Source organism: Plectropomus leopardus, chromosome 10, assembly GCF_026936395.1.
Source record: "Plectropomus leopardus strain MGB_pleo_1.0 chromosome 10, ASM2693639v1, whole genome shotgun sequence".
Lineage (NCBI taxonomy): Eukaryota > Metazoa > Chordata > Actinopteri > Perciformes > Serranidae > Plectropomus > Plectropomus leopardus.
Genome location: NC_142185.1, coordinates 20,067,015 through 20,086,542, shown reverse-complemented (window position 1 = coordinate 20,086,542; position 19,528 = coordinate 20,067,015). Strand labels below are relative to the sequence as shown.

Below are 19,528 nucleotides of genomic sequence, written 5' to 3'. Positions count from 1 at the left end.
CCTAAATATTCAGGTATTCCTTAACTGGGTAGGTATTCAGCTTTCAATTAAGGCGTTCGGTTTTTCTTTTTTTTTTTTCCCCAGAGCAATAATGCCATTTCAGTGTTTGTGATCCTGCTGCTAGCCCTGTAACACACACAGTGACAGGAATGATCATTGTACCTAATGTTTATTAACAGGACAGAGGGCTTTTTTTTTTTTTTTATAAAATGTTACAACCGCTGACAAGCAGTCCGAGGCTCACGGGGCTGGCTCTTATGCAACACTGAAGCTCCGTGGCGCACACCGTCTCTGTGTCACCTGACACGCTGAAACGGTTGGGGTCAGGATCCCATCTCTCCCTCACCTCCCTCATACATGAAGCCCATGATCTCTTCCAAAGCTGATGGTGAAGCAATGAAGCGCATGACCTCCCTCACTTTATGGAAAGGCACTGGGGCCCATCATCATCGGGATGGTCTTACCAGGCTAACAGACAGCAGTGTGTAGCAACACTCGTACTGTTTAGACTTAAGGAAACACATCTTTTACTCACTTTCATCATTACTCTTGATGGGCTGACGTTTCTGAAGCTTCTCGTCTCCCATACTAAACTGCCGCAGTAGGACTTTGTGCTGTAACAAAGTTTAAAAGATTCAGAGATCATGACAGTTTTGCACAGTAACAAAGTAAGCAATAAGTTAAATATACACATAAACTTTAATTTTGAAGAAAAATAGTCAGCATTACCTTTTTCTGTGACACTCTGGCATCTTCAGTGCTGAAGTGTGGAAAAATAAGCAATAATTAAGCTTAAGTTACATGTTTGTTCATCTACCAATACAACTTAACCTTTGCTTGTTAATACAAACTGAAAAAAACAGATGCCCTGCATTAGGATTAAGATTCATTCATTCACTTACTTTCTCTTCACACTTCTGTCCAGTTCTGTTAGTTGATCCCTGAGGGCAGGAATTGCTTTGGCATCATTAGATACTGCCACGAGAAACTCCTGCAAAACATATCATATGGCATATCTATGAATCAGAGTCTGGGACAGGATTGTCTGCACATGGTGCCCGAGCCGGCAGCTCGCAGTTAACAGTGCTACCTGAAAAAATAGTGCTAATAACTGCAACAGTGCTAAAAGAGCTAAATGTTAACCTGCAGGGGGGGAGGAGGGTGGGCATCATGCACAAAAACATAGACACATCAGCATTAAGTGTTTTATAAGCACGGTGCAGATTAACAGTGATTAGCTAGCCAGTGGGACACACTCACATGCACCACAGCAGAGTCCTGCAAGACCCAAACCGGCACAGTGACATGCAATACTGCAGCTGCCACCCACACATATGACCAACTAAGCTCTGCAAGATCGACACAAGCTCTCTAACTGGTACCGAAAGTCCCATAATAACCATTTGCAGAACAAATAATTTGGTCAAACAGCAAGTGAAGTAATCATTTTGGGCCACTTTACACAAGTGAAACTAAGATATTATTTTCATTCATTCATTTTTAGGAAATACAATATAAACTGATATTTTTGGCTGACTCTCAGAAATAAATTAAACAAAATACCACCCACAAATCACCTTTTTTGTGGGGCATCTGCTGAGTACCTGACCTGATGCAGGACCCAGCGGGACAGTTTACCACAACAACAAACAGCGCTTGCAACACACAACACAACACACACATAGGGAGCATTACTTCATTCTCTGCTCAAGTCATCATTACTCCACAGTATCAGTTTATAGTAAATAGTGGTTTGCTGCTATATTACAGCTATGAAGCGTCAAATACATCTCCTTTAATGTGATCCAAATCTAGAGGCTGACCTCTATGAAAGCCATAGAGACGTCCTCCTCCTGCAGGTGATCTCCATGTACAGCAGCCCACTGCATCACCAGGCGGATCACCCTGCGCTTGTTGTTGAGTGTGTAGTCCAGCTTCTCCTGCTCAGAGCCCTGAGAAGCCTGGGCATGGTAGGTGCACAGCAGTTAAAGATCAAAATATTGTAAGCAGAGCAGAGAGGAAGAGGGTTTTTTTAAGCTCAGTTTCACATTTAACCACATTACGTAACACAGCGCTAAAAGGATATTGGGCCATCAACACTGGACACAGCTGACTGTTTGGGATGAAGACACAGTGCATGAGCACAAAGTCATCTATGGCCGAGTCTGTGACAAAAACAGAGAGATGGTTATGTCAAACACCTGCGTAAGAGCAGATCAAAGAGCATCCAGAGCCATGAGGCCTTGATCCTGCATGGCACTGCCTCTGTCACCTCTGCAAGAAAAAAGATCAGCTCTGTGACGTGTGGCTAATTATAGATAAGAACAAACAGGTCAGGGCAGAGCAGCAGGCCGAGGACGTACAAAGAGAATACTGCACAGAAGAAAACCCTTAAATGATCATCACACTGATAGATCATATTAGAGGCATTAATCTGAATGCTGCATGCTGAGCAGTACCTGACTCCGTGAATTGAGAATCCAATCGCATCATTTCGAGGAGGTGCTCCAAAATCTTCTCCGGGGTTCCCGACATTACCTTGTATCTGGAGCAACACAGGATAAAACACACCCTTCACTAATCAAGAAACACTGGCTCTTAGTGCTCTGTGACACCTCGATGGCCCTCCACTGATTTGTCTTACTCCAACATGTGTCTGTGATTGCTTCATTTGATAACAATCCTATTTACAATCACAGGGTTCTCGGCCCGGCTCAAGATTAAGGGGAGTCTGGGCTAAGAGCTGTCAGAGAAGCCAAAATAAAAATGTCGGGGCATCTTCTCTGTGAAGGGGAATCAACACAGTCCAGCCTCGGTCGTTTTCATTAGTTGATAACAGCACAAGAGGGAGCTACACGACACGTGTTGTGTCTCCCCCACAGTCTTGACACTCTCGTGTGTGAGGAGCCGAGTTGATTAGAGGGCGACCCCGAACAAGTAATTGTGACATGCCAGGTTTTCTTTTTCCCCTGGGAGCCAGGGCCATCGTTACCATTAATGTGTCTCTCTATATTACAGCGACCGTGGTGCGGTGACAGATGCCTCTTTTAAGATAACGCTTGTTGGCTGCAGTGCACAGGATCGTGCACACACGACCAGGAAGCATTTTTATCTGCTGGTCACACTGACTGTTTACAGTCCAGTACTCACCAGAAACTTGTGATGTTTTTAAGGATAAAGCTGGTGTTGTTATTTTTATTTTTTGTTGTCAACAAATCTGGCAAAAAAACAACAACAAAGTATTATCTGTGTAGCCAAATATGTTCTCCCCTCAAGAAACAGTTAAAACATTTAGAGTAAATTAGCCACATTCAGAGCTCCCACACATTTTCTTTGCCAAAATATATACATATATAAATATATACAATAACACTTAATAACCATTCACAACATATAACAGAATTGGTGGTAAATTTGAATCCTAGTTTGAATTGCAATCAAAGTGTCTTAACGCTTAACAAATCACCTACTGATTATAACAGGGTTTTACTACATGTTAATCCATTGTCTTTTTATACAACAGCCTGTTACACAACTTTTACCTACGGGTGCTATAGTTTGAGACTAACCATTTATTCAATATTTAAAAAAATGCTTCTAAATTGTGAACTGGGAAACTTAAAGTGTTGCCATTTTAACAAGCACATGTCAATCACAAATAAGATGTTCAACGCACATATTCTTACACGCTGCATTTAAACATGAGTGACATGCAGTGCAGTGGATTGTGGGTACATTTACTTGTAATGGGAGGACGAGGCTCCATGGGTGGAGGTGCGACTGTTGCTGAGACTCTTCTCTAACACCAGAACATCCTGACCGTGCTCCTTCAGACGCACAGTGTTGGCCTCCACGTCCTACGCACGCACGCACGCACGCACACGCACACGCACACACAGAGAGTATACAGTAAAGGACGAGCAACAAGCTGCGCAAGCTAAACAGATATAATGATGTTTACAACACTGGAAAGTTGTGTGTACTTTTATCTGAGCCTGTATCTGATTTAGTCAATATGAGCTGTCTCTTCCATAACTAGCTGAGAACAGCACGTCACCAAGTGAACACAATGTTTACACCATCACAAAATTGCAGAGGTTTGACTCGCTGTCATTTTCCCTGTTGCAGAGAGAGCGGCATTATGTCAACAGGTTCTGGTCACTGAGCAGAGTGGATTAGTTGGCTTGTCCGCTGTGCAGTCAGCACACAGCCACACTAACCACAGCAAGCAGGGGGCTTAAACAAAGTTCCTGAAAATGCAATGAAGCCAAATCATATTTTGTGAGCCTTAACACCGTCTCGTGTGGTGATTGTTACTCTATAAACAATGTTTACTTTATTGATGAGAGATCAAAAACAAAAAAATTCTAGATTATTTAGACACTGGATTAATTCTATTCTAGTGAGGTAGCAGTTTGGTCAACCCTTTGAAACCTCTTTGATTTCTTTTGAAATCATTAGCAGATAGAAAAAAGCAACTAAATTGGACATGGCCCAAAAATCAGCAAAAATAACTGGAAAAAAGAGGTTACAATAAAATTACCCGAAAATAAGAAAAAAAGTTAAAAAAAAACAAAACACAAAAAAGGTAAAGTAAATTACATAAAATAAGTATTGAAGATGCATATTCATTTTATATATTATATTACATTTGCAATAATAAAGTTTTCTGTACATTTTTGGATAATCCATTAATAATCCTCTCCACTTTTTCAAAACAAACACATTTTGAGGTAATTTTCTTGTCAAAGTTTACTAATTTCTTGCAATTTGTGGAACATTTCTTTCCAAGTTGATCATTGCCTCTTTTGCCCATGTTTTTGAGAGAAATCAAACCAATTTGCTAAGGTTTCAAAGAGTCAAATTGCTTGTGAAAGGCACCTGAATTCAGCATAAAAAAATTGATATCGATCCAGGTTTCAAAGGATTAAACCCCTGAACAAGAAGCGGCTTTCGGTGGGGTCAGTTGTCACAGTCTCATTTTGTACAGCAAAGTTAAAAATGACACATTCTTGAGCCTGAATTTTAGGAGACAGATAGAGACACTGCATTATTTAGTGGAAGAGTGCAACCATAAAAATTAGGAGCCTTGGGTTTAAATATTTAAGTTGAATTATTTACAGTTGTTATTATCAGTACAATTATACAATTATCATAACATGTTTTATATTTTGATGACTGAGCTAATGTGTGCAGAGGGCTGGGGTATTATCTCAAGGGACACAGTACATAACTTTTGTAACTGCATTGCTGAGTTTCTACCAACAGAGGGCACTACAGCTTTTTTTAAAATGTAACAGTAAAACCATCAGAAGATATTTGACAGAAACTAACCCTCAGAATCCTGTTGAAGTCCTCCTTGTCAACTCTCAGGAAGTGGCAGTTGTCCTCTCGCAGGACAATAGAGGCAGCGCGGGGGGCGTCATTGACAAGAGCAAGCTTTCCAAAGTCATCTCCCTCGTGAAGAGTGCAAACGACGCCCTGCGTCACACACAAAGTGAGCGGTTACTTGCCAATAAATTAACCTGCTGGTCAGAACAACACAAACATATCACCATGATTATAGGATTAGTGTGATCTCATCTAGAGAAATACCTACTTTTCCATAGATGACAACGTTGACTGAGCCTTTCAAAATAATGTACCATGACGTGCCCTCCTCCCCCTGACTGAACACTGAGAGGAAAGAAACAAAGACAAGCTTTGGTAGACTGATATACCCTAATATGACATTTGTTGGATTAATTCTGACTCTGTAACACATTTATAAATTGTATAGTTTGGCGTCAGCTGTTTGAAAAAGTCACATCATTCATTTTATTGCATTACTTACACACTGTTCCTGCCTTTGCATGAGACTCAAATATCAGCACTCCTGCCAGCTCTCTCTTTACCTGCAGGGGAAACAGATAACTCATGAAGATCAATGTGAACTAAATTCATTTTACTTAGTAGCGCAACAATGGAAGAGTACAGTCACGCAAAGTTTACACTCCTGCTTCCTCGCTAGTATAAAACAGAGTTTCCTGCAGTTCAGTGTGAGCTAAAATTCATCACAGAGGCAGCTTGCAGCAGTTCTCATATAGCTTGTTTTTCAGTTTTACTTAATCCTTGCAGTGATGCAAAGTACTGATTTTGCAGAACATGAATTAAAACGTTAAGTTTATAAATATGTGATGATCAGTGCTGAGACGATCTCACAGGTACATATGAGTGATTGGTACTTCATACTCAAGTACTCGAGACCTCGTTTGGCTGTAAGTATTCATTTACTGTATAGAATAATCACTGTCCTACCTCCCACAAAAGAGCATGACTTTTTCAGTGCTGCGTCTTGCCTATGTAATGTTAATGGTGGCTACACATAGCTTTGCTTGTTTTTAGTTTACTTCTGTTAACTTTGAATTCATAGTTCAATAGAGTAATTTCAGGCTGTTTGTTAATTAAATATTTTTTTAATTTCACTTCAGAGATTGCAGTTTTCCATTGTTGGCCAATTTGTATTCTTAGTGCTATGTTAGATTATTTATTTTTATTTAATTTTTTTGTCAGGATTTGAGTACTTAATAATAATTTAATGCAAGTACTTCAATATGGCAGAAAATGTCCATCTCCAATACGCCCTCACTCAGCTTTTATAGATCTAGTGTGTGGGATTTAGGTTACAAAGTGCAACAAGCTTAAACTTCTCCTGTGTGCCGAGCATGTAGAAGAACTCAAAAATGCAAATAGCCTAATCTAGAGCCAGTGTTTGATTTGTCCGTTCTGGGCTACTGTTGAAACACAGCAGACTCCATATAAGAGGACCCGCTACATATGTAAATATAAACACTTCCTTCTAAGGTAATGAAAAAAACTACAATTCATATTTTCAGGATTCAGATTATAAACGAACAAAAACATAGTTAGGAATATTATATTGTATTTCTGCCAATAGACGCCCCTGAATCCTAAACACTGGATCTTTAAATGTGATAAAAGTTGAGGAGCTGAGCGTGTTTTTTACTGCCACAGGAGAGAGAAGCTTTTTTAATGACTGCAGAGTGACAACAGGGTTCATATGGTCACACAAGATAGAGAACCCGCACTCACAGTGGTAGATAGGTGAGATAAAGCCTTTATGTGGAGCAGCTCTTCATAAATGATCTCCAGATCATCTGCTGTTCTTTCAGACGGACTGGAAAAAAGGGAAATAGGTCAACAAATAATACCATCACACTGATTTGCTTTATTTAATGCTGATTTAGAGATTATTGCTTTAGAGCCGTACTGTTTCCTCAGAATCATCCTCATATGGGCGTCAGGTCCAATCTGCAAGAGGAGGAGCAAGGTGTCCTGCAGCTCCTCCAGACTCTCCCTCCTCTCCTCCTCGCCGGGGAAAGGAGCGTCCTCCTGCTCGTCGTCAAGGAAGCGGTAGAAAAGGTACTTGTCCTGGAAGCTCAGCTCCTGGTCCACTGCGTCACAACAACACAGGCACAGACAGCAGGGCTCACATTTGTTTAAAAAAAAATCACTGCTTCGCACGTACATGTGGTGCAGACACAGACATCACACAGAGTCTCACCATGGTTGAGAACACCTTCTTCCAGCAGCACCTGCCACATGCCCACAGCCTGAATACGAGAGTGGACACAGGCGCTCTGCTGCATTTGCCAGTCAACCAACTCTGTCCCCACACAACACTGCCTGGGAATCACAGGAGAGGTCTACATAAGGTTTTATACAAGACTGAGCAGTTATGTAACACATTTCCTCTGATTTTATTAATTGAATCTGCCTGTTCTTGGTTCTTTTTTGTTTCCAAAGTGTTTATAGGGCATTGCCATAAAAGAGCCAGGTGGTTAAATAAAATACATGAATACAAAGGTGCTGCATTTAATTTTGTTTTTATGTATTATTTGTATTTTTTTTCCTCTTTCTTTAATCTTAACACTTTTTGTTTTCAGTTTTTTAGTTCAATTCAGTTCAGTTTGCTTTATTGGCATGATTGTTTGTAAAATAATATTGACAAAGATAGTTTTGTTAACAGAACAGAACATTCCCTAACACAGAACCAAATAATAAAAACAAAAATAAAAATAGCGTAAAATAAACCTATTGTTCTGGAAACTTCCACAGAAGCCATTTCGAGTATTTTACCAGGTTTTTTTTATGTCAATAGTGTTGCAGATTGGTTTATTGTGGCATGAGTGACCGCATGGCAAGATGGTCTCTAGTTTATTTGGCAATCAAAAAAAAAAAAGCATCCACAACATATACCTCTAAACTGTGGCATATATCTCTTAAAACCTAGAGACGTACTGTATATCTCTAAAGGGATAACAACTTCTATAATTTTGTTAATTTCCTCTTTAACACTTTTCCAGACCCCTTGAATTATTGATCAAGGTATGTGTGTGGTCCACTATTTTTAAACAGTTTCTCTTACAAAATGTTACAGATGGTTATTTCACAAAACAAAAATAAAAATAAAATGTGTATTTGAATATTGTATTTTGGAAATCCATTCAAACTCTCTTCATATTTGTATTTTCAGATTGTTTTCATGTGTGTGAATGAACTGTTAACGTGTTTTTACTTGTCTAATAGTGTCTCTTGATGAAATAATATAAATAAAGTATTTTGAATCAAATTGAACTGAATGATGCAATCTTCCAATATCAATTAATTAAGATGCTAACTAACCTGTACGTCTTCAAGTGGTACTTCCTGTCTCTGATCATGTGAGGCGCCCTGGAGAGGATGGCGTTACGGAGAATCTTTCCTGCCCGCAGGATCTTCTCAGAGGGGACCTGCGAAGCAGATTCAAGTTAAATATCAGCACATTAGAGTCCTACTGAGCGCCCACCACATTAACATGTAATGAATGGTCCCTAAATACACAAAGTTGACAGTGTTTACTACCTGAGAAATGCATTTAAGGTGGGATTTGGCAGGACTTTCAATGAATGACTTCTGCAAAATAAAACAAAAGAAAATATAAGAGGAAGTGAAATGAAACACATCATGAATGACAAACTAAGGCTCTTCTGATGATACAAAACTCAACATCACAGAAATCTGGTGAAATGAAGGTTTGTTGTTGTGGATCACAACAGTCCTGTAATTGGCCATAAAAGATGTCAGGGAAACAACAACATGTCGGACAGTCAAGTGTTTTTCTCTCAGTGCGGGCCACAGGATGTCTGTATAACTCACATCCGACATTAGCTGTCAACTTTAATTGAACTTGTGGCTTTCTTTATTGCTGCTCCGTCAAAATAACAGTCCGTTACCAGTCTCTTGACTGGTAGCGACTGCTTAAATGGGACACAGATATTGTGAATTACTGTATGCAAATGTGTTTTGGTTTTGGTTTTTTTCCCCACTGGGGCCATGGGGTGGGCTGCTGGGCTGTGACATTTAAAGTGCATTCTGCATGCTTCAGAGAGCAGCATAACCAGTGCATTTATGTGAAGGCTGTAAAGTTCATCACTTATTTACAAGAAAATTAGTCCACTCAGTATGCAAAGAAGTCGGGCTTTCGAACTGATTACTTATATATGTTAAAGTAAACTAAAGCTGTTTGTTACACAGAAGAAAACAAGCTATTATTACATAACAGAGTGTTCTTGTGCTCATGTTATGACTAATCTGTATGTAGGAACAAAGCATGGGGCACCATTAATCTGCTGTAGTGCCACCTTATCTAGCCAGAAGTCAGGAAACGGCCGCAGGAGAAAGGTGGGACAGGAACTGTTACGATGGGAGACAAAAGCAGTCATCTTGCTTATATTTAGACCAACTTTAAACAAACTTCACATTCTACACTCCTTTCCATCCTCCGTTGGAGAGGCGAGTAACAGTAAAGGAAGTCATTACGTCAGACGACAAAACAACTCAGAATGACTTACTACCTAAAGGTTTAGGTGTCGTTCACTTGCAATAACTCCCTGTTAGACAGGAGCAAAGCCAATAAACCAGCAAGTTTCAAAACTTGATGTAATAAAAAATCACATAAATAATTCATGTGTCAGCCAAATTACCTTATTCTGATGTTTAGAAACTGAAACAAACGAGTTGTTGCTGATGTTCTCTTTGTCCGGCATTCCTGGTGGAAAAAACACAGAGTATATTCATGAAGTGACTTAGGATCTGTGACAAAGATCACTGTGAAGAGTGTCCTATTATCTAACTAACCCCTGAGGAAATAGTCCTGTACGGAGCACATGCAGGTCAGTGTTTACAAAAAGCACCTTACAATCTTTATACTATGCTTAATCTTCTTCACTGGGCCTTTTGCTCAGGCTTCTGCTTAAAAATGACATGCCTAAGAATGGAAACTGACAAAACGTTACACTTTAAGAGTGAAGCACGTCGCTCCGTGTCTCATTCAGTGGCTTGTGCTGAGCTCTCGTTACTATAACCAGGGACAGATATAGGGATTTGGAGGCCTGGGGCCACAGGTACATTTCCTTATTTTCAAACTTTCTCTTAATTTAATATAAAATATCCCTAAAATATGTCTTCAGTTCACTCAATGATAGTAAAGAAGTCCCTGAAGGAAAAGGTTAGGAACCACTGTACCTGGTCCAGCCATATACTAGGTTCTAACCTATTCTTGTATAGGTACATCTATGCACCCTCTTTGATTCCTCGGTAAAGTGTCAAACTCATTTGACGTCTTTTCTATGTTACTGTAAGAATCAAATCCATCTGAAAACAACAATTTTTGGCTTTATTTCTAAAAATAAATCAGCCTTTATACATGTTGACAAACAATCATCAGTAATGTGGATATAATAACCATGTGGGTAAAATTAAATATTTAAACAGTTAAAGCAGTCTGGTAAGTCAACACAGTCTCACAGAAATACATGAAATAGATACAAACTTAGATTAGGTTTCTGGGGGTTTATGTCTTTAATTGATAGGACAGACTAAGCATGAAAAGGAGAGAGAGAGAGGGGGTGACATACAGCACAGGGCCGAGGCCGGAATCAAACCCACGGCTGCTGCGGTGAGGCAATGCACAGAGTTTCTCACACTTTATACTGTCTTCATGTGTCTACTATGGCAAAAGATCCTCATGATTTTATACTGGCCTTGTTCTCTTGTAACAAAATATAGTTTTAATACCATCGGTGGCCACCATCACGTAACCTGGAAAAGACACAAGACTTCCTAGATTATGATATCCAAAATCAAAGACGATATCTAGTCGAATTTCACGATATTGATAAATTGCTCAGCCCTCCTTCAGATTATCTCTGGTTTGATTGTCAGATCTTGTTATTGTATTTTATTCCCCTTGTTTGCTTTTCCAATCATATACATATGACATATATTTCCAGGGTTCCCACACATTTTGACTTTTCAAGGACCCCAAATTATAATTTAAAAAAATTACACACACAGCAACATTAAAATTACTGTGACTATTTCATTACACACAAAAAAATCCATGAATTTTTCACATATTTTAGTTGTTTTTACTTATTCCATGAGTACTCCAGACATGGAAAATGTGTTTGTGAAAATCTATGACTTTTCCAGGTTTTCCATGACTCTGGGAACACTGCATTTATTTCTCTCATCATTATGAATCAGAAAGTTATTAGTTTTTCTTCTTAACATTATTCATAATTTGAGATTCCATGCACTTTTAACTTTTGGATAAAATTGACTTTCTTAACAGATCTAAGCTGTAAATTTTGTTTTGTTTATAATTTATTTTTCTCCTTAGACAAACGTGCTGTTAAGACTCAACAAACATGCTGTTAAGACTCAATTTCTCTGGTTGTTACTGTACATGAGCAGCAAAACGATGCAAATGAAGGAAATCACTGAGGGAATGTGACAGTCGTGCGGAGGGTTTGCAGACTAAGAGCTTTAAGCTTGTACAGTTCCCCTCCAGGACAAATAGCATAATCAGTCAAAGCTGCTCAGTCACAACTGTATCTGCAGGCAAAAACTCTGCTATTCTTAGACGTGCCTCTCACACTGCTGATACCACAAAAAAACAGACACAGAATCCACATGATACATAGAAAGTGGAACATAGCTAGAAGTGTTACGTTATGCTTCTGGCTATACATCCAGGAATGAACCTCATCTGTATCTGTACAACTTTGTTCACAATGTTCTGCTATTTCTGGCTTTGTTTTGTGTTCCTGGTTATTTGTGCTATGGTTCTTTCCTGCAAATATTTTTCTATTGTTACTTTCGTGTTGCACAATTTGACTTAGCATTTTAGACCACCTAACCACTGATCAAACAATGTCCAACAGGGAAAAAAAATTATGGAAAAGTCTGAAAGAAAACCATGATACAAATATAAAGAAAATGGTCAGTTGCTGTGTTCACAAACTGCCAGTTTTCTTTCACAGCAAAAATGAAGGTTAATAATGTTGCTAGCAAAGGTTTGACTACATTAGAAATATTTGAGCGAGAACAAAAACTTGGCAGGAAATGTACTGCAAACTGCAAGAAATCTGCAGATTAAAAATATGATTTTCAAAAAAACCCAGGGAAAAATGTCCACAGAACTAAAAATTTAGAGTCATTTTTGTGGCCACCTAAAGAATTTAAGTCCGATATTCCCTCTCTTTTAGCTGTTTTTTATCTTCTCAGTCTCCTAAGGAATGTAGTCGTCATTAACTGCTAAATGCTCCGCTATGTTCACCAGCAAGTCACTAATTGGGTCTGTTTAGTGCAGATAATTATATGTAGCTTATCACATTGCTTCACATTATCATTAAATACATCGAAAAGAAGTCTTAAAATCTGCTCAGCTCTGTACTCGCTGACCTCTTTAATGTGACAAGCATTCATTTGTGATGCTCCATTGTGTGTAGTTCCATGTTGCATCGTCTGTCTCGTGTCTGCTCCTTTGTATCACTTTATATCATATGCTATGGTGTGCATTGTTTGGCTTGTGTGGGTTTTTTCTTTTTTTTCTGTACAAGTTAATATTTTTATGTTATTGTACCGTGTCTTTGTCCTGACCTGCTGAGGGACTGCAGAAACTAATCAGCTCAGGGCTATAATCTGGTACGGTGCATCAAATGGTAACATTTATGTTATAAACCGCACATGGTCCTTTTAAATAAAATAAATAAACAAAACACATTGTTGTGATTAAATATTGATCATAGCTCCTTTAAAGGGTAACTTTGCAAGAGAGAGGTTGGACACCAAAGAAGCAGCTGGGGAAGACAGCGTGTATACAGCCAACATATTTTTACATCTAACAGGGTGAATTAAGAGTTTATTTCAACCAAATCAGAACTGGTGATTGCTGGCACAGTGGACAGACAGTGACTTTTGTTTAGTTTCTGTAGCGTTTGAATGAAGAGTGTTTTACAGTTATAAAATTGCTGTTTACTTAAAAGGAGTCTTTAACAAAAAAGTCTCTCTCTCTGGATATTTTCTGTAATGCTGTCACGGACACTTTTAACAAAAGTTTGAGCCTGTTTTGTGGCTGCCAACTGCAGCAGTCTAGCAAAAACATGTTGTTCCCTTAGTCACTTAAGACTCAAAAATATGGGAAAATGGGTCCAGATTGAAAAATACTTAAGTTATCTTTAATAATGAGTCTCATTTTGGTGTTTGTCTTCTTACAAACTCTTTCTGCATCTCTATTTATATGCTTTGGGTCTGAATAGAATCGGTGCTTGTTTATTGTTTTTGAGAATTTAACACAGCTGTCCATCATTTTATTCATGATGCTGACACTCTGGTCCATGTGACATCACAGCTCTCATTCAAGTGCCACATCAAGTCAGTCACATCAGTAGAAACGCAGCAAACAGTTTCCATGTGAGAGATGAAGCCGAGATAAGTGAGAAAAATCTAAAATTGAATTTCTTGTTAAAAGATGAGATTTAGTTTGAGTATTTCAGAGCTGAGAGCAAAGTGTTGTGTTTTATTGAACAATAGTGGAGAAACGTGTGCTTTAAAAAGGCGCTCAGGTAGAGTGACTGCATGCCTGAACGAAACAATGCTGACTTTAAAAGCTCCACCTGTTAAGTGCTGTAGCAGCACGGCGCTGTTGTTACTAAGAAAATTGTTTAAAATATGTTTAATTCATTTGACTTTGCCACTACAGTTACAGCACCACTAAGCTGCTGTGGATGTAGTGTACAGGAGAGTGCATCAGCCTCCAGCTGCTTGATGCTTATGTCATTTCTGTCCTGGTGTACTCATGCATAGAGTGTATACTGTAAGTCCCCTAAGTACTGCACAGTATACTGGAAAAAATACTGTGAGCCCTGCTCTTAAAGTGTTGCTCCACCGCACATCACAGTGATGAATACTAAAGCAGACACATGGACTTTTAATAGCAGCACAAAAGGCTACAGTAGTCCACTGAAATCGCTTTGATTGAAACATTTTCTTTAAAATGTGCCCATCATTTCCGAACTCTTTAAAAATACATAACAACATACTGTGAACAAGCAGCCAGTAAGTCAACAGACTCTCTGGATTTTCTCACTGCTGTTTGTCATTTTTATGGTGCATGACTTTGAAGCAAGCTAAGTGCTCTGTTTGTGCAAAGCAAAGTCAATATTGAGTTAACTTGCAACATAAAAGCAGAAATAAAAGTATCAGCGTTTATCGCAATGCCAGAGGATGAAGGAGGATCGGGCAGTAACGGAGTTTAGACCAACAAAATTATTATTACATAATGTACTAAATAAGATGTTAAATAAGATTCTATGTTATATTACACTATCTAAACATGGTGAAATCTTAATGTACAAAGTAAAAAAAAAAAAAAGGTCCCAAAAAGTTACTTTTGGGAATATTTAAAATATAAAGAGATGCCATTTACTGTAAACACTGTTCTTTAGGTTCTTACACCAAAGATATTCTGCTTGCAAACCTTGAAATACATCGAATCTACTCGGAGCTCTGCTTTTCTATTTCTACCATTACATTTTGAGTAACTGATTTAAAAAAGCAGCTAAAAGTAAACAAAATGCATCGTTGTACGTGTTTCTGATTATGTAACACTGTTACTGAACATCCTACCAAACCACGTGCACCAAATGAAACATTTGAACATTTGCACAATCTCCTGTTTTGGTTGCCCAATGGCTGATGCACTTCCTTTGTGTTGTACATCGAGGATTTGTTTTCCAAGGAGATTGTACCCCATGGCAGACAGAACTGCACAGTGGGGAACCGATCTAAAAATGCTGATGGTGTCTTTATTCTAGAGCTGTTAAATTATGCAATCAACATATACTTCATAAGTATCACAGGGGGAAGCAAAACACTTGACTATTTCCACTTTATTTAAAAGTTAAAATAATATTTTCAAATCTCCCACAGCCCGTTAACAAGTTAATACAACAACTCACAAAAATTTAGAAAAATTTGTGAAGAAAATGTGCAATTGCTAAAGCGCTCAGAAATATCAACAGTAATACTCACTGTCGGCACTACAACCGCTTTCCATCACACCATAGGGCGGGGCGAGCAGTCCAGCCATGCACTGATGATATTTCTATCAAAGATAAAGAAGAGAACAAATCAGTCACAGCAGTCAATAGCTGACAACAAATATTCAATTTATCAGAAATGTGCAATCTAAACATACAAAAGATAAAATGTGCATTTTGCCATTTAATGGTGGTCACAGGGTTGCAGCACATAATATGTCAATAAGAAAATTGTAGCATCATAAAGACCGTAGTAGTTTTTTTTGTTAAGGAGACTTTGTCCATTTGTCTCATCATTTTATCAACTTGACCATGGGAGGCCAAAGTAATGCACCATGTCCAAGTGTGGGAGAGGTAACATGCTGTAACGCAACAGCTGACTCTCACAGCTGGTAATTCGGATAAATGTAGAGACTTTTGACGGAGACGTTGCCTTCAAAGACAGCTCTGCAGGATCACCATCAGTGATGAAGCACTGAAATCATTTACTTGTGCAAAAGTATCAATATAATAATGTAGAAATCAAAAGCAAAATGTATTTTTGTTTCAAAAGTTCAAGGACTCATTCTGCAGCAAAATAACACCCTTTGACTGATTTTTCACTCTGTTGCCAGTTTATTCGGTACACCATGGGAAAGCTGATGCAGTCCAATCCATCACTCCTGAAATGATTCTTTCCTCAGTGATAGAGCTTTTTTGTTATTTAGTCTACTCATGTTCATATAGATGAGATGGATAAATAAAAGGAACACCTGTCTGTATGAAAAACTGCAGCCTCCAAAATGCATCTCTGTAACAATTTAAGCAAAAAACTAAACACTACAATATACAGGTTCCCACTAATTTTTATTGACAACATTTCTAAACTTTTCTATGACTTTTCAAGGACCCAGGATAAAATTTAATGACCATTAATTCAAATTATCATTTAGACTTCTCTTTTTTTAATAATATATATATAAAACTGCAACTGTAACATCCTCAGTTTGATTCTGTCTGGGAGTAAATGGTGGTAAATGTTGCATGTTGTTTCTCTTGTTCTCTCCCAACATATCCTGTCCCTGCCTCTCATTATTGTGCTGTCAAATGAAGGCAAAGTGCCCCCTCACACCCATCCCTGAAAAACATCAACCATCAACATCACTTGTCTCCAGGCTGTGAGGACAGTGCTGATAAAAGTATGGACTGTTTGTTGATATTTTATCCTCATTAGACCTAATGTCCAAATGGAAGAGGGGTCAATGACTAATGATCACTAAGAGTAATTATTATACTGTACTTATTATTATACTTATTTGACAATAATACATAAAGGGGATTCATTGTGCTCACTTTCAAGTTTAGATTTGTATTTTGGGTTCTACTGGAACATGTTTACATGATTTAATGTTGCAAATTCTTTTACTCGTACTGTCTGCGCTGGAACACCTGTATTCATCCTCTGTCTGAGAGTCCTCTGTTTTAGCGTCTGTCCCCCGAAAAAGCCCAGTCTTCTCCTATTGGTCAGCATTTTAACGGTCTTCTGTATCTCAGCATCTCTGCACCATTGTTTCAGCCAGAAAATGACCATAATAGCATACAGTGCCAATTTCTACAGTGAAAAATCTCAAAGAAAAGATTCTAAACAAAAATCTTCACAACTAGACATGTTGCAGCAAAAGCAGAAATCAGTGAGAAAGTAGCAACATCAGTGAACAACATGACATGTTTCCCTGACATTAGCATGTAGCTAGATGGAGCAGTGTGGACTATGTAATGCAGAAGACAAAATAAATAAATGTGTCTGTCAGCTTGTCCTTACAGTAGAAAAATATTGGAAACAGACTGAGATTATTATTGCAAATGGTCCGAAGCCTGAGATTTCTGCTCAATTTTACATATTTCCTCTTAATTTTACATTTGATTACCTCATTATTTGAAACTCTGACCATGTTTAATACGAACATCCAACATACTAACATTATATGACAGAAAATACTGAAAAGCATGATAGGTACCCTTTAAATGCTATAACCTTGGCACAATGCTAAATCTCAGTGTCAGTTTCTAGTCCTCTTTCACTTACTTGTTTCAATTAGTCATGAAGCACTTTTTCCGTTCTGTCGTGCAAGATGCAAAGAGCCACATAGCCAACAGAGCATGACAATATTAATGTACACGCCGTACTTATACCATCACTTTGCCCTGCAGCATCACAGATGTTATGTAATGAACGTCATAGTGCATCCATGCTCTCCTGTAAATGTCATGTTTTCTTCATGACACATGGTTCAAATAGGTCAATCCAACCGTAGCCAATAAGCCATAAAAATATGTATTTGCCTTATACATTGTTAATGAAGGCCCCTTGGTAGTATTTAAAAAGCTGGGTTTAGCATATAATAGCTAACAGTATATCCCAAAATATTAGATTTTGGCAAACTGGGGTTGACCATTTAAATATTATTATCTAATAGGGATTTATTTTCTGTTTTGGATGCCTTTCCCCCTACAGAATACATGCCATCCCTGCAGGAAATGTCAATGGTTAATAAGTGCTTAATAATAAACAGTAGCATATGATATGATTACACACATGAACAGGACTTGCAGTGTGCTTTTTTTAACTATTTATAAGCATGTACAAATCTATGTTTGTGATTTCCTTTCAAACTAATGAAGACAAGTTATTTTATTATAACAACTTAATATTATATAATCATGTATTTGTTAATTGGTGGTATACCAGTTATCATTGCCTCACAATGGATTTTAAATGAAGGAGCAATCATTTTTAACAAATATGTAAATACATATGAGTTTTTTTCTTGTAACTACTTACAAGTCACTCATAATGTGCTGTAAGTCACTGATTCATCATGCATATGCTCATTATAAATGCTATAATGCACAGTTAAAACAAAGTAATAAAATGAAACAGAAGGCGCAATTTCCTTAAGCGCTGTACTTAAATATAATTGTAATAGTACCACTTGTTCTTTGTCATAATATTTGGCAGCTTTATTGACAACAAATTGTGTACTGTCTAGTTTACAACATTTATCTGATGGCAACATCAAAACAAATACTATTATAAAAATGTTATACCACTGTATACATTTACCTACCAAATTTGCTCCACAAGAACTTAAAATGTTGCTCATCAATAATTCTGTACAAAGATCGAGAATATTTCTACCAATATTATGATTCCTTTTACAGTATAAAAAACTGTAGTTATTCTACAATAACTTCACGGCTGTATGACTTATAGCAACTTGCTGGCTAATTGTTGCATATAAGTTACTGTAAACCTTTAATAGCACTCAACTCTGCATCTTTTTAAAAGGATCCCTTCGTATTTAGTGTCTATTCTAACATGAGTGAACTCATATAATGTATTCTTTAATCTGTTTTTTTAAACAATTTGTCAAGTAGACTGATGGTTCGAGATTTGTGGTTTTGAATTTGTGGTAAGAGACAAACAAAAACTGATTATGTGCCGAAGCAACTACATTATGAGTCGATAAAAAGCTGATTGAGGACCACTTAGTGACTGACCAGCTCTCTCTACCTTCCCATCATCTGGTCAGAGGAGACTGAAAGAAAGCTACAGCTATGGAGCCATTTGTTTCTGGATGTGTAATGTACTCTCAGAGGTCATGTTTTAAATTCAATTCTACCCCCTGAAGTCAGTTAATCAGTTTAGCAACCCTTCAGGGGCACACGGCTTTTTCCCTCAATTAAGAAGCAGTTTAGAAACGTCTCAGTGACCTCAGTGTTAAACCACATTGTCTAATCCAGAATGAGGATTGACTTGCAGCTCATTAAGACACTTAAAGATATAGATTAATGTTGACTCGTGCCACATTCAGATTATTAAACTGTCTCTTTTGTGGAGGGGATTATATACACGTGCAAACAACAGATTTAAATATCTAGTTAATCAAAAGAACTGAAGACCTATGTTTGTTGACAATTAAAGGATTTAGGATTAGGGAGGAGCACTTAAACTGAGCAGCACATGAACAAATGAACTCAACCCCTCTGAGCCAATAAAGCTGTGCTCCCTGAGGGGTTGAATCCAGTACACAGGGTGGAGGCGTTATCTCAAAGAAGGC

At 38.0% G+C, this 19,528-nt stretch overlaps 1 protein-coding gene across 4 annotated transcripts in view; it reads right to left on the bottom strand.

The window, feature by feature from the left end:
* Positions 1-19,528, bottom strand: part of rapgef4a (Rap guanine nucleotide exchange factor 4a) — a 51,416-nt gene that overhangs the window by 6,887 nt on the left and 25,001 nt on the right. For 3 of the 4 annotated variants that reach the window (XM_088083253.1, XM_042494280.2, XM_042494281.2), the window contains 17 exons: positions 15,421-15,493; positions 10,026-10,090; positions 8,905-8,955; positions 8,686-8,792; positions 7,565-7,686; positions 7,271-7,454; positions 7,093-7,177; positions 5,834-5,894; positions 5,600-5,676; positions 5,335-5,481; positions 3,742-3,857; positions 2,460-2,545; positions 2,087-2,165; positions 1,824-1,974; positions 903-991; positions 730-760; positions 536-614 (listed from right to left, as the gene is read on the bottom strand). In XM_088083253.1, coding sequence (XP_087939379.1) covers positions 536-614; positions 730-760; positions 903-991; positions 1,824-1,974; positions 2,087-2,165; positions 2,460-2,545; positions 3,742-3,857; positions 5,335-5,481; positions 5,600-5,676; positions 5,834-5,894; positions 7,093-7,177; positions 7,271-7,454; positions 7,565-7,686; positions 8,686-8,792; positions 8,905-8,955; positions 10,026-10,090; positions 15,421-15,493 — 1,603 coding nt within the window. The remainder of the gene's footprint in view (positions 1-535; positions 615-729; positions 761-902; positions 992-1,823; positions 1,975-2,086; positions 2,166-2,459; positions 2,546-3,741; positions 3,858-5,334; positions 5,482-5,599; positions 5,677-5,833; positions 5,895-7,092; positions 7,178-7,270; positions 7,455-7,564; positions 7,687-8,685; positions 8,793-8,904; positions 8,956-10,025; positions 10,091-15,420; positions 15,494-19,528) is intronic. The other variant, XM_088083254.1, reaches the window with a different exon arrangement.